The following is a 13,683-nucleotide window of genomic DNA, read 5'->3' as shown; positions in this document are numbered from 1 at the left end:
GCCCAAGGGCATCGATCCCATCCCATCCCGAGATTTCCAGCTGCAGTTTGGGGAATCCATGGAAAACGGGCATCCCAAAGGATTTATTCCTGGAATCCTGGCATGGTTTGGGATGGAAGGAGCTGAAGGATCACCCAGCCCCACCCCCACACCTTCCACGATCCCAGATTGTTCCAGCCTGGCCTTGGACATTCCAGGGATCCAGGGAATTCCATCCCAGCCCCTCCCCGCCAGGAATTCCTTCCCAAAATCCCATCCAAATTCCCCTTTCCCAGTTTAAACCCATTCCCTGTGTCCTGGAATTCCAGCCCTTCTCCCAAATCCCTCTCCAGCTCTCCTGGAGCCCCTTCAGCCTCTGGAAGCAGCTCCAAGGTTTCCCTGGAGTTTCCCTTCTCCCATTTCTTTGGACATTCCAGGGATGGATGGGGAATCCACAGCTCCTTTGGGAATTCCATCCCAACCCCTCCCCAGCAGGAATTCTTCCCCAAATCCCACCTATCCCTGCCCTCCAGCACATTTTTGGCAGCGTTCCTGAGGGAAGAGCGGGGAGATCCCCAAAATATTCCCTGGGAGAGGCGGGAGCCTCTGGAATGAGGGCTGGGAAAAAAACTGGGATGAGCTGGAGGAGGAGTCCTAAAGGAGTTGTAAAAACTTTGGGATCTCTCCCATCCCAGGATGTTCCCATTTCCAGGAGAGGATCTGAGCACTTCCAGTGGGCTGGAATTCTGTCCAAGGAATCCGTGGCTGCCCCTGGATCCCTGGAAGTGTCCCAGGAAATGGGAGAAGGGAAACTCCAGGGAAACCTTGGAGCTGCTTCCAGAGCCTAAAGGGGCTCCAGGAGAGCTGGAGAGGGATTTGGGATGAGGGCTGGAATTCCAGGACACAGAAATTCCATGGAGGGTAGAGAAAAAAGTGGGATTTGCTGGCAACATCTGGGATTTGGATCCAGAGGATCCCAAGAAAATGGGATCAGGATAAAACCTGGCAGAAAACCACATTTGGGGTTGGTTTCTTTTTAGCTCTCAAATTATGCTTTTTTTTTTTCCTCTAATCCCGAATTTATCTTTGGAATTTTGGGATAATCCTCTGCCAAGTGCAGCCGCCTGGGTTCCTATTCCAGGATTTCTCTGGCATAAATGGGAAGTCAGGAATTTCCTTCCTCCCGGGACACGATGCTGGGGAACCTCAGCCTCTCCTTCTCCTGGAATTCCCACAGAATTCCCACAGAATTCCCACAGAATTCCGGGGCTTGGAATTGCGGGATGAAGGATCCTCTTCCTCCTCTTCCTGGGAAAGCAGAGGTGCCTCAGTTTTGGGTGGGATTTTCCCAGTTTTGGGGCGATATCCATGGAATTTTTCCAACTTGGGGTGATATCCATAGAATTTTCCCAGCTTTGGGATGGCATCCATGGAATTTTTCCAGGAGTCCCAGGCTCTTCCTCCCCTGTAGGAATATTTGGGATTCACTCTCCAGCCTGGATCCCAGCTTCCCAAATCCTCCCTGTTGCTCCTTCCCACTCCCTGCATTCCCAGCAGGAAAAATCCCAGGAAAACCACAGCTGCAACTGGTGAAACATAAAATTATTTGGAATTAACCCCCTTACCCCCCCCCAAAATCCTGGGATTTTCCACCAAAAAGATTCTGGGAAGGCGCTCTCGGAATTTTGGGATTCAGATCCAGGATTGCTGTGAACTCCTGAGGTGCTTTGGGAATATTTTTCCCTGGAAATTTGCTGGGAAAAACTGGGAATAGATGGAAATAACTCGGTGATGATCCCACAAAATGGAAATTGAGGAAGGAATGAATTCTGGAGCAGGAAAAGGAATTTAGGGAATGACCCGGCATGGAATGGGGAGGGGACTCCAGGGATTCCTGGAATTAGCAGGGATTTCGGGAAAAATCCCAGCATTTTTAACGTGCTGAGAATCAACTCCTCCCCAGCAGGAAAAACGGGAATAAAGCTTGGAGTAAAAAAGGCTGGAGAAGTGAAAATCCTTGGGGAAAAGGCACATTCCCAAAAACTGGGACTAACAAAACTTCCAGTGGATTTATTTGGGAAATAAATCCGGGCTTTCCCAGATTTTGGATTTCAGTGGGATTTGAAAGCCTCTTCCAAAGGCACATCCTGGGGCCTGGCAAGGATTCATCCCAGGAAAATCCATAATCCCGGAATAATCCAGCCTTGAAGCATCAGGATCACGAATTCCGGGATTTATTCCCTGAGGAAATTCCCAAGGAATTCTTTGGGAAGCGCAGATCCGGCTGGGCTTGACAGGAATTAGAATCGATGGAATTTTGAATTGGAATCCACGGGATTTTTAAGTGGAATCCATGGAATTTTCAGCCAGGAAGTGGCACAGAAGATTTGGGATGTGACAGGAATGCTGATCCCTGGAAAAACCGGGAATATCCAGGCAATATTCCACAGCTCTGAGGAACATTCCCGGCTTTTGTGAGGGAATCTTGAGAACTTCACTTTATCCTGGGTGGGGTTTATCCCAAATTCCTGCTTTTTTCCCCTCTTTTCCTGCCTTTTCTTGGATTCTGACCTGTTCCAAGTTCATTTTTCCCTCTTGGGAAATTCCTGGGATTGATTCCCGTTCTTTCCCTGCTCCCTCTCCCCTTCCAGGACCTGGATTTGGGTCCTGAACTTAAGCCCAGCTTTAAATTCAAGCCCAGCTCGAGGCAAAAAGGTAACAAAAAATCCAGGAAAATTCCAGGAAATTCCACTAAAAACGACTTTAATCCAGGCAGGAAGGGCTTGGAGCACCGGGAATTCTTGTGTGGATATTCCAAGGAATTCCAAAGGGGTTTTTTTGAGGGATTTTGGAGCCGTTTTCCTTGGAAAAAGCAGCTTTTCCATGGGCAGGGCTTGGAATTAACGCAGGATCTGCCCCATCCCGAAGGATCCCGGGGAGAGGGAATTTCCTGGGAGAGTATTCCCTAAAATCTGATCCCAGAATTCCCAATCTGTGGAAAAATATTTGGGAATATTTTCCCAAATCCTGGATTGTGCCAGCCCCGACCTCCCTCGGGAATGTGCTGCTGGATTGAGGGGAGGAATTCCTGGGAATTGCTCAAAATCTCAGGAATTTCCCTGGAATTCTCTCATTTACCTCAGGAAAGATTCCCAGTTCCCTCGGAATCCCGGGATTTGCGATTGTGGGGATAAATCCCTCCCTGGATTGGGATTTTCCAGGCCGGGTTTGGAACTGGGAAAGGCTTTGGGAGCTGATTCATAACGATTAATAACAATTAATTAATAACGATTAATAACGAGCTCCTGCCATTCCCAAGATTCTTTGGGAAGATAACCACAAATCCTATGGAAAAAAAAAAAAAAAATCCTTGGAATTCTTCCACTTTGAACTCTCCCAACCTGAAAATTCAGTTTTAAAAATCCCAAGTTTTGGGATTGTTCCCAAAATCCCGGAGCAGGAAAAAGCTTTCCCAAAACATCTGGAATTTTCCGCTCTCCTTCGTCCCAAAATTTGGGATATTTCATCCCAAATGGCTGAAAAATGAGGGAAACCTTGGATTTTTAGGGAATGGGCTGATTCCAAGCGGAGGTTTTGATCCAAAATGCCAAAAATTCCCAAGCTTTCAGCTCCTGTTTTCAATTTTCCCTCATCCCTGCTTGGAATTCCAGGGTGCAGAGCCCGGGATGAGCGGGAATTCCTCATTCCAGAGGTTTTGAATCCACGAAGAGAAGGAAACAGGAGTAAAATGAATCCCTAAAACTTGGATTTGGGATGGCTCAGGGAGCACCCGGAGAGCTCCTGGCAGAATTCCAGGATGGGAAAGTTCTGGAAAAGCATTCCGGGATATCCCAGGCCTGGAAAAGCATCCCAGCCTCAGGGAAAACAGGGAGAGCTCCTGGATTTTCTGTTTTGCTGGATCACGCCAGGATGAGATGGGAAAAACAGGCCAGAGGGTCTGGATGGAAGGGAATTTTGGGAATATTCCAAGGGAAAAGTGAGATTTGTTGTGGGGAGAAGCTCCCAAATTCCAATCCCACGGGAATTCTCCAGAGTTTTCCCTTTGGATCAGGGGTTTGTTCACGGAATTCCCTCTGGGAATGAATCCCTGGGCCTGTCCTGGGATCAGCAGATTCCCAGGATTCTCTTTTGGGATTGGGAATTCCGTGATCACATTTTAGGCCCTTCTCTCCCTGGGTGTTTTCCATGAAAACTGGGATGAATTCCATGGATTCATTCCTGGTCTGGCTCTTTGCATCCCAAAAGTGGCAGCTCCTGTTTATCCTGAATCTGGGATCCCTCCGGAATTCTGCCCCAAATCCCAACTCCTCCAAAATCCTGCTGGGTTTTCCCTGGATCTGCTGTGTGGGAAGGGAGGGGGGGAAGTTTGGGATTCATTCCTGTGCCTTTGGATAAAGGGTTTTCCATGGTTTCTCATGGAAAAAAAAAAACCATTTGGGATGTGCTGGATGGGGGGAAAAGGCTCAGGGACACTTGGAATTCCTTGGGGTTGGAATATGGGGTGGGAAACAGGGATGGAAGTCCCACAGGATCCGTAAATTCCCTCCCAGCGCCGCAATTCCATCCTGAAATCCCCAAAAAAACCCCAGCCCATCCCTAATTATCCCAGGGGGTGGAATTTCCTTCCCGAATTCCCGGCGATTTCCCCTCAAACCAGGGAGCGTGGAGCCCAAAGCTGCGTCCTTTAGGGAGGAAAATGGGAATTATCAAGCTGGGAGTGGTTTTAGGGAAAGCCTTGGGAGCCAAGAGCCCCCATCCCAAAAAAAACTTGGGAAAAGAGGTGGTTTTGGGGCTCTCCTGCTAAAAAATCCTGGAATTTGGGGGCTTTAGGGGTTGATTTTGATGTTGTGACAACAGGAGGGTGAGGGAAAAAACGGGAATTAGTTGGAAAAGCATCCCAGGGATCTGGGAATCGGGAATAATAATGATAAATAATAATTAATAATAATAATAATAATTATTAACACAGCTCCGAATTCCTTCCGCCGTTAATTTGGTGTAAAAGAACTGAAATTCGCGAGTTTGGATCCGGCTCCTGCAAAGCTTCCCTGGAAAACTCTTTTTTCCCTGCGCCATCCCGGAGCCGGGATCTGGGGGGGGAATTTCCTGGGATCTGGGGGGGGGGGGGGGAATTCTCCGGGACGATTTGGAGGCTGCGGGGAGCGGCGTTCCCGGCGCTGCGGAGCTTTTTTGGGAGCGGGGAATGTTTTGGGATGGCAGCGGAACCGCGCCCTGCCCCCGGTCCCGGTGCCTCCCGCGGCCGCTCTCCGCCTCCTCCAGCGGCCCCCGCCGCCGTCCCCCCGCTGTCCCCTCTCCATCCCCCCGCTGTCCCCTCTCCATCTCCCCGCTGTCCCCTCTCCATGCCCCCGCTGTCCCCTCTCCATGCCCCCGCTGTCCCCTCTCCATGCCCCCGCTGTCCCCTCTCCATCTCCCCGCTGTCCCCTCTCCATGCCCCCGCTGTCCCCTCTCCATCCCCCCGCTGTCCCCTCTCCATCTCCCCGCTGTCCCTTCACCGTCCCCCCGCTGTCCCCTCTCCATCCCCCCGCTGTCCCCTCTCCATCTCCCCGCTGTCCCTTCACCGTCCCCCCGCTGTCCCCGCTCCATCCCCCCGCTGTCCCCTCTCCATCTCCCCGCTGTCCCCGCTCCATCCCCCCGCTGTCCCCTCTCCGTCCCCTCGCCATCCCCTCACCGTCCTCTCTCTCTCCCCTCTCTGTCCCCTCTCCGTTCCCTCACCGTCCCCTCTCCATGCCCCCGCTGTCCCCTCTCCGTCCCCTCTCCGTCCCCTCGCCATCCCCTCACCGTCCTCTCTCTCTCCCCTCTCTGTCCCCTCTCCGTTCCCTCACCGTCCCCTCTCCATGCCCCCGCTGTCCCCTCTCCGTCCCCTCTCCGTCCCCTCGCCATCCCCTCACCGTCCTCTCTCTCTCCCCTCTCCGTCCCCTCTCCGTCCCCTCTCCGTCCCCTCACCGTCCCCTCGCTGTCCCCGCTCCTCCACGTGGCCCCTCACGGCGCGGCGCGGCCCGCGCGCCCCCCGCCCGCTCCTCCAGCCAATGAACGCCCTCGTCACATCGGCCGCGCGACCCCCGCGGCCAATGGCGGCCCGCGACACAAACCTGGCTCCCCCCGCGCCGCGCCCGGAAGCGGCGGCGGCCGCTGCGCCGTGAGGGGCGCGGGCCCTGCCCCGGCGCTGTCCCCTCGCTGTCCCCTCGCTGTCGCCCCGCCGTCCCCAGGCCGTGCTCGCTGTCCTCAGCGCTGTCCCCTCGCTGTCCCCACGCTGTCCTCAACGCCGGCCCCGCCGCCGGCCCCGCCACCGGCCCCGCCGCCGCTTGGCCGCCCCGCCCCGCGCATGCTCGCCCGGTGACGCCGCGACTCCATGTGTGAGGGGCGCATTATTTGGCACCGGGAGCCGCGGCCGCCACGGGATCCGCCGGGAGAGCCCCGGAACAAGCGGGAGAGCAGCGGGGACAGCGGAGGGGAGAGCGGAGCGGAGCCGGGAGAGCGGGGCGGGCTCGGCGCGGATGCGGCCGGAGCGGCGGGGAGCTGCCGGAGCAGCGCCGTGTGAGTTCGCGATTAAAAGTTCTCCCGGGGTTTATTGTCTCCGGTACGGAGCGAGCGGAGCCGCCGGCGTTGCGGGAGTGCAGCGGCCGGCATGCGGGAGAGCTCCCGGCGAAGTTCCGGCAGAGCCCGGCCGTGCGGGGAGCCCGGAAAGTGCAAAGTCCCGCTGGCCGCGGCTCGGGGCTCACGGGCGGCCGGGGCCGGAGCGAGCGGGGGCAGAACGGGGGCAACGGGGCCGCTTCCCCCCGGGAACCCCAAACTTCGCCCCCGCCGAGCGCCCCGGGGCGCCGCCGGCTTTTGTTTCGGAAAGTTGCTGCGGGCTTTCCGCCGGGCTGCTTCCTCTTCCTCCTCTTCCTCCTCTTCCTCCTCCTCCTCCTCCTCCTCCTTCTCCTCCTCCTCCGCCGCCGCCGCCCGCGCGCTCCCCGGTCCCGCTGCCCCCCGCGCTCGGTGGCGGGGCCGGACCCGCGGGGACCCCCTGAACCCCCCCCCCTCCCCCGGTCACCGCTGGTCACTCGCGGTCACCTCCCAATCACCCCCCAATCACCCGCACCCTCCTCGAGCCAGCCCCCGCTGTCCAAACTCGCGATTCCCCCCCGTGTCCCCCCCGGTGCCCCCCGGTGCCCCCCGGTGCCCGAGCCCCGCGGTGGCCGCGGCCGGGCCGTGCGGCCGGGCCGGGCCGGGGCCGTGTCACAATAAGAGTCCCCGGCCGCCCTTCCTGCGCCTCCGGGGACGGGGCCGGACCGGGATCCGCACCGGGATCCGCACCGGGATCCGCACCGGGATGCGCTGCCCGGGCTGTACCGGCGATCCCGGGGCTCCGCGGGATGCGGGACAAGCCGCGGGGAGCGGCCCCGCACAGCACGCGGTGGGCAAAGGGAAACCGGGAATTGCGGGCAACCAGAGAATTCCAGCCGGGAATGTCCTCGCTCGGGATGCGGGCTCGGGATTCGCATCCCGGCTTCTCCCGAGCATCTCCTCACTCTTCTTTTTCCGGGAGCGGCCCCGCACAGCGAAGGGAAACCGGGGGAGAATTCCAGCCGGGAATGTCCTCGCCTGGGATGGGGTCGGGATTCGCATCCCGGCTTTTCCCGAGCGTTTCCTCACTGTTTTCCCACGATTTTCCCACACCGCGCCTCGGTTTTACTTTCACTTGGCCGGGTTTTTCCTGCCGTGCTCGGAGCGCTCCCCAATTCCCAGCACGGAATTCCAGAGCTCATGGATGCACCCCTGGCTGTCCCAAATCCCAGGAATGGCAATTCCAGGTGTTGGGCTCCGGGATCGCTCCCTCCTGCCGGGAAGTGGGAGCGGGGAGAGTCACACAGGAAGTGAAACGAGCGGCCCTTGGGAATTGGGGATGGCAGCGGCTGGAATCGGCCTTGGATCAGCGGGAAAGGGCTGGAATCGGCCTTGGATCCGCGGGAAAGGGGCTGGAAGTGGCCTTGGATCAGCGGGAAAGGGCTGGAATCGGCCTTGGATCAGCAGGAAAGGGGCTGGAAGTGGCCTTGGATCAGCGGGAAAGGGCTGGAATCGGCCTTGGATCAGTGGGAAAGGGCTGGAAGTGGTCAGGGATTTTGGGAAAGGAGCAGGAATCTGCTGTGGATTTTGGGAGAGGGGCTGGAAGCTGCCATGGATCAGTGGGAAAGGGGCTGGAATCTGGCAGGGATTTTGGGAAAGGGGCTGGAATCTGCAAGGGATCAGTGGGAAAGGGCTGGAAGTGGTCAGGGATTTTGGGAAAGGGGCTGGAATCAGCCTTGGATCAGCGGGAAAGGGGCTGGAATTGGCCTTGGATCAGTGGGAAAGGGCTGGAAGTGGTCAGGGATTTTGGGAAAGGAGCAGGAATCTGCTGTGGATTTTGGGAGAGGGGCTGGAAGCGGCCTTGGATCAGTGGGAAGAGGGGCTGGAATCAGCCTTGGATGGGGAGGAAAGGGGCTGGAAGTGATCAGGGATTTTGGGAAAGGGCTGGAATCGGCCTTGGATCAGTGGGAAAGGGCTGGAAGTGGTCAGGGATTTTGGGAAAGGAGCAGGAATCTGCTGTGGATTTTGGGAAAGGGGCTGGAATCGGCCGTGGATCATGGAATTCTGGGATGGTTGGGCAGGGAAGGAGCTCAGGGATCATCCAGGGACTCTTCCCACTATCCCAGGTTTTCCCAAGCTGCCCTTGGACGCTCCCAGGGATGCAGCAGCCGCAGTTTTCCCGGGAATCCCGCGCTGTTCCCTCTCCAGTTCTTCCCCCAGATCCCAAACTCCGCGGCTTTTCCGGGATTCTCCCACTCCTGATCCAACCAAAGGCTCCTTCCCAAGAATCCCAAGCCTTAAACACAGCAGGAATTCCAGAATTCCATGATTTCCCAGTGAAATCCAAGGAATTCCGGCTCTCCGCCACTCCTGGATCCTCGGAGCTTCCCAAACTCCAGGGAAAAGCGGCCGGGGCAGCTCCTAATTCCAAAGGAATGGGATTTTCCCAGATCCTCTTAAAACCACGAGCGGCTCCGGTTCAGCTCCTCTAATTCCCACTGGAATTCTGAGGGATCACGGGGCCGGAGCAGCCGGAACACCCCGGGAACGGCCGAAGGCTCCGGGAGCTGCTCCCGCTCCAGGGAAACTGGGAATGAAGGGAAATCTGGGAATTCCATTGATTTTAGTGCCTGGAGAAATTGTGGGATAAATCAAAAGAAGGGAAAAATTGGGAATTCCCAAGGGATATTCCCACTAAAAGGACGGGGTTGGATCCCAGAGGGAATGAGCTGGGTCCTATCCACACCAATTCCCTGGAAAAGTCACTCCAGGATTCGTTTTTTTCCATGGAAAAGCTGCAAAATGAGGATTTCCTCCTTCGGCTCCGGAATGCTGAGATCCCATCAAAATTCCCGGGTTTTTCTGGGGGGGATATTCCATAGGGAAAGGAAAAATCTCAGCTCTTTTCCATCGTTTTCATCCCATCTCCCAAAAATCCGATGGGAAAATCCCGAATTCTTGGAGGAGCCGCCAGAATTCCCTGGAAGTTTTGTTCCCCTCTTTGGCAGGAGCTGGAGCATTCCCTGTGGGAATCCGAATCTTTCCATATCCATGGAATTCCCCATCCCATGGGAGCACCCAAGGCCAGGCTGGAAAACCCTGGGATCATGGGAAGGGATGGAATGGGATCATCCCGAACCATTCCCGATGGAGAAATCCCAGGGAGGAGAAGATTCCCTGTGGAATTCCGGGATCGCTCCGTGCGGCGGCTCAGCTCCGGAGCAATTCTGGGAATTGTCATTCCCAGGAAATCCCGCTCCAGGCTGGGAGGGAGCTTTAAGGAATGTCCTGGAATTCCTGGGAAATCGGGAATTCAGAGGGAGCGGCCCAGATTCCCTTGGAAGCTCCAGGATTGCTCCAATCCCAGATTTCCCTGGATGAACTCCCAGATTTTTCCGAGCCCACATTCCGTGTCTCGGGAGCTCAGGGGTTGCTCCAGTCCCAGATTTCCCTGGATTTATCCCTTTTTTCCCTGGATTCATTCCCAGCTTTCTCCAAGCCCCTCATTCCCTGCTTTTGCCAAGCCCGGGCTGATTCCGGCCCCAATTCCCAGCCTGGATCCCGAGGGTGTTCCCGGAACTGCGGCGCATTCCCGGAGCTATCCCTGCCTCGGGAATTTGGGAATGGAGCGGGAAAGATTCCGGATTTCCCTCAGGATCAGGGGAATTTTGGGATCAGAGCTCCCGGCAGGAGCCTTTTCCCTCTTCCCAAGGAAAACCTGGAAAGCTTCAGGCTCTGGAATGGGGCTGGGAAGATCCCACGGGGAGGCTCCAAATCCCGGGATATCGGAGAGAAACGCTGAGGATGGCTCAGAATTCCTGGAAATTCCTGGAATTTCCCATTCCATGATGGTCAGAGCTGCTCCAGGAGCTTCCATCCAGGGGCTTTTCCTGGAATTCCAGGCAGGAATCCTGTGAGGAATCTGGGAATTTTGGAGCTTCAAAATCCCCCCGGATGCTGGGAATTCACGCTGGGAATTCTCCTCCCGGAGCGGGAAATCCTTGGAAGTTTTCCCTGGTGCATCCCAAGGCCGGGATTCCTCATCGGAGCCAAAATTGGAATTTTCAGCTCCCAAAAAGCCGCAGGAATTCTCTTCCCTGGATTCCCTGGGGAGGTTTTTCCAGCAGGAAATCCCAATCCTGGCTTTTTCCAGAATCTGGGACGTTCCAAACCCTTGGATTCGGGGGATAAATCCCTCCCAGATTTTCCTGGCTGATCGTTTTTCCCGCTGGGATTCGGGAATGTTGGCAGGAATGGGATCCCGGGGGTTCCCATGGAGAAATTCCAGAGGGAAAAGGAAAACCTGGAATGACAAAGAAGGATCTGAGCCAGATTTTTTCCAGAGGGTATCAGATTCCCGGGATATTCCTGGAGTTCCAAAGCTGTTTTTTGGGAATGAGACCCCAAATCCTTGGAAGTGAAAAGATCCAAGCTCTGGAATTTGAGAGGATTCCCAGGATTTGGCTCTGGGAATTCCACTGGGAGCTGCAATTCCATGGATCCCCATGGAAAAGCTGCTGCTTCCAAAGGAATCCCTCCAAATCCCATTTCTCCGGGCATTCGGAGCTTCCCAACCCTGAATTCCCACCTTGGAAAAGCCCCGGGCAGGGCCGGATCCAGAGGGAAATTCCAACCTTGGCAATGTGGGAAGGGCTCAGGTGGATCCTGCTGGGATCCAAAGCTCGGGAATTCCTTGGGAGTACTCGGGAAGAGCCATCCTGGGATCCCGGGAATGCTCCCAGGCCAGGCTCAGCTCATCCAGGCGGGAATTTTTTGGGAATCTCGGGCTCCCTGATCCATAGGGCAGCGCCTTGGGAAGCTCCTGTGCCGCAATCCCGCGGGATCCTCCCTCCCTGCCGGCCTTTCCTGGGAATTCCGCCGGGAATTCTGCTGGAAAAGGCAGAACAAGGCCTGGATTTAACTGGACTCGGTGGTTTTATCCCAATTCCTGCTCGGCATTCCCGAGTTTCATGGTGGAGCCGTCGGTTTGGGATTCCCAACTCCCCAATCCCATCACTGGCCTACTTTGGGAATTCCCAGTGCTCCCAGCATTCCCAAATCCCAGGGCTCTGCTGGAATTTCAGGACTCCTCATTGCCAGGGCTGCGCCGTGCCCGCATTCCCAAATCCCGGGATCCCACCCCGATCCTGGGAACCCCAAAATTTGGGAAAGGCCTCCTTGGGATCCTTGGGAGGCTCTGCTGGAGCCGAACTTCCCCAGGGAGTTGGGTCCTTCCCAGTTTTTCATGGAAAACCAGCTGGGAATGGGAGAGGAGGGGCAGGGATCGGGAATGAGCCGGGATCCAGGGGCTGGGATGGGGCAGAATCCCGGGAAGGGGCATCCAGGGGGGTCAGGATGAATCCAGAGGGAGAATCCAGCCCCTCCCTGGGCGGCTTTTCCAGGGATTTGCCACTTCCATGGAAAATTCCTCCTAATTCGTGGCCTTTATCTCTGGAAAAATCCTGGATCGTCCTCTGGATTCCTCTTGGGAATCTTCCCGTGGATTTTGGGATCCTCTCCTGGGCTCTTCCCGAGGCCGGGATTCCTGGAGAAGGCGGCTCCTGCCGGGATAAATCCCGATGGAATGAGGGGTTTAAAGCTTGGGAATGAGCTCCGGGATAAATGCGGGATAAATGCGGGATAAATGCGGGATAAATCCAGCTCCTCCTCCGGGAAACCCGGGAACGTCGCTTCCAGAGGGTTCCAGGAAGGAGTTGGCTCCTCCTTAAATTTCCCTTGGAAAAAAAATCAGGGATAAAACCCCCAAATTCCCCAGAAACTGGGAATTTTCTCCTCTTTTCCCTGGGATGCCAGGTGTGGGATGGTTCCCTCGGGAATGGTTTCATTCCTGGGATTCTCACCGGGCTCTCTCTTCCCGCAGGATCCTCGGCTCCGGCTGCGTCCCGGCGGGAACCCATGACCTTCCCTGCCAGGTAGGAGCCGGGAATTCCATGGAATTCTGTGGGATGGGGAATCTCTGCTGCTCCACGGGCCGGAATTCCGGGCCTGGAATTTGGGAGCTGGGATGGGAGGTGGGAATTTTCTCCTGGAAAAGCTGGGAAGGAGCTCCAAGATGACTTTTCCCAAAAATCCCTGGTTTTTGGGAAAGGTCGGTCATTCCTGTAGGGTTTGACCCAATTCCCAAGGAGGGAAATCTCCCGGCTTTTCCGAGCCATCGGGAAGTTCCGGCTGGGCTCGGTTTGGGATGAGACGATCCAGAGCCACCGGAATTCCTGGAATTCCTGCTGGGATTCTCCCATGGGAATTGGGAGCATTGGGCAGCTCCGGGAATGGGATTCGGGATCTGGGAGTTTTGGGATTTGGAGTTTGGGATTTGAGAGATTTGGGGGGGTTGAGATTTGGGGTGTTTGGGGTTTGGGATTTGGGATTTGGGAAGGGGTTGGAGCACTGGGAATGCTCGGGGAGGAGCCGTGACCGAGCTCTGCCATGGGCCGGGCTCACCTGGGCTGGGCTGGGCTGAACTGGGCTGGGCTGGGCTGAACTGGGCTGGGAAGGGCTGGGCTGGGCTGGGCTCACCTGCCTCATGTAGGGTCTCACCTGAGCAGGTGAGCCCAGCCCAGGTGAGCCCGGCCCAGCCCAGCCCAGGTGAGCCCGGCCCAGGTGAGCCCGGCCCAGCCCAGGTGAGCCCCTAAAGGGGAGCCCCCACACAGGTGAGACCTGAAGAGGTGAGAACCTGTGCAGGACAGGTGAGAGCTGCTCGGCTGGGCCGGGCTCACCTGGGCTGGGCTGGGCTGGGCTGGGCTCAGCTGGGCCGGGCTCACCTGGGCCGGGCTCACCTGGGCTCACCTGGGCTCACCTGGGCTCACCTGGGCTGGGCTGGGCTGGGCTCAGCTGGGCCGGACTCACCTGTCCCAGTCTCACCTCTTGGGGTTGTCCCTCCCTTCCCTGTTCCCCTCTCCCTCTCCCCATTCCCATCTCCCCTGTTCTGTTCCCTCCCTCCCCATTCCCATCTCCCCTGTTCTGTTCCCTCTCTCCCCATTCCCATCTCCCCATTCCCATCTCCCCTGTTCTGTTCCCTCTCTCCCCATTCCCATCTCCCCATTCCCATCTCCCCTGTTCTGTTCCCTCCCTCCCGTCCCTCTCTCCCTGTTCCCA

At 56.7% G+C, this 13,683-nt stretch overlaps 1 protein-coding gene across 3 annotated transcripts in view; it reads left to right on the top strand.

Moving 5' to 3' along the window:
• Positions 1-13,683, top strand: part of GATAD2A (GATA zinc finger domain containing 2A) — a 46,139-nt gene that overhangs the window by 4,210 nt on the left and 28,246 nt on the right. For 2 of the 3 annotated variants that reach the window (XM_082297929.1, XM_082297928.1), the window contains exons 1-2: positions 6,152-6,555; positions 12,449-12,500. In XM_082297929.1, the coding sequence (XP_082154055.1) occupies positions 6,371-6,555; positions 12,449-12,500 (237 nt within the window). In that variant the 5' untranslated portion in view covers positions 6,152-6,370. Of the gene's footprint in view, positions 1-6,151; positions 6,556-12,448; positions 12,501-13,683 lie in introns of those variants that run through there. The other variant, XM_082297930.1, reaches the window with a different exon arrangement.

Source organism: Coloeus monedula (genome assembly GCF_965178545.1).
Source record: "Coloeus monedula genome assembly, chromosome: 27".
Taxonomy (NCBI): Eukaryota; Metazoa; Chordata; class Aves; order Passeriformes; family Corvidae; genus Coloeus; species Coloeus monedula.
Note: the sequence above shows the minus strand (reverse complement) of the source record. Positions and strands in the feature narration are given on the sequence as shown.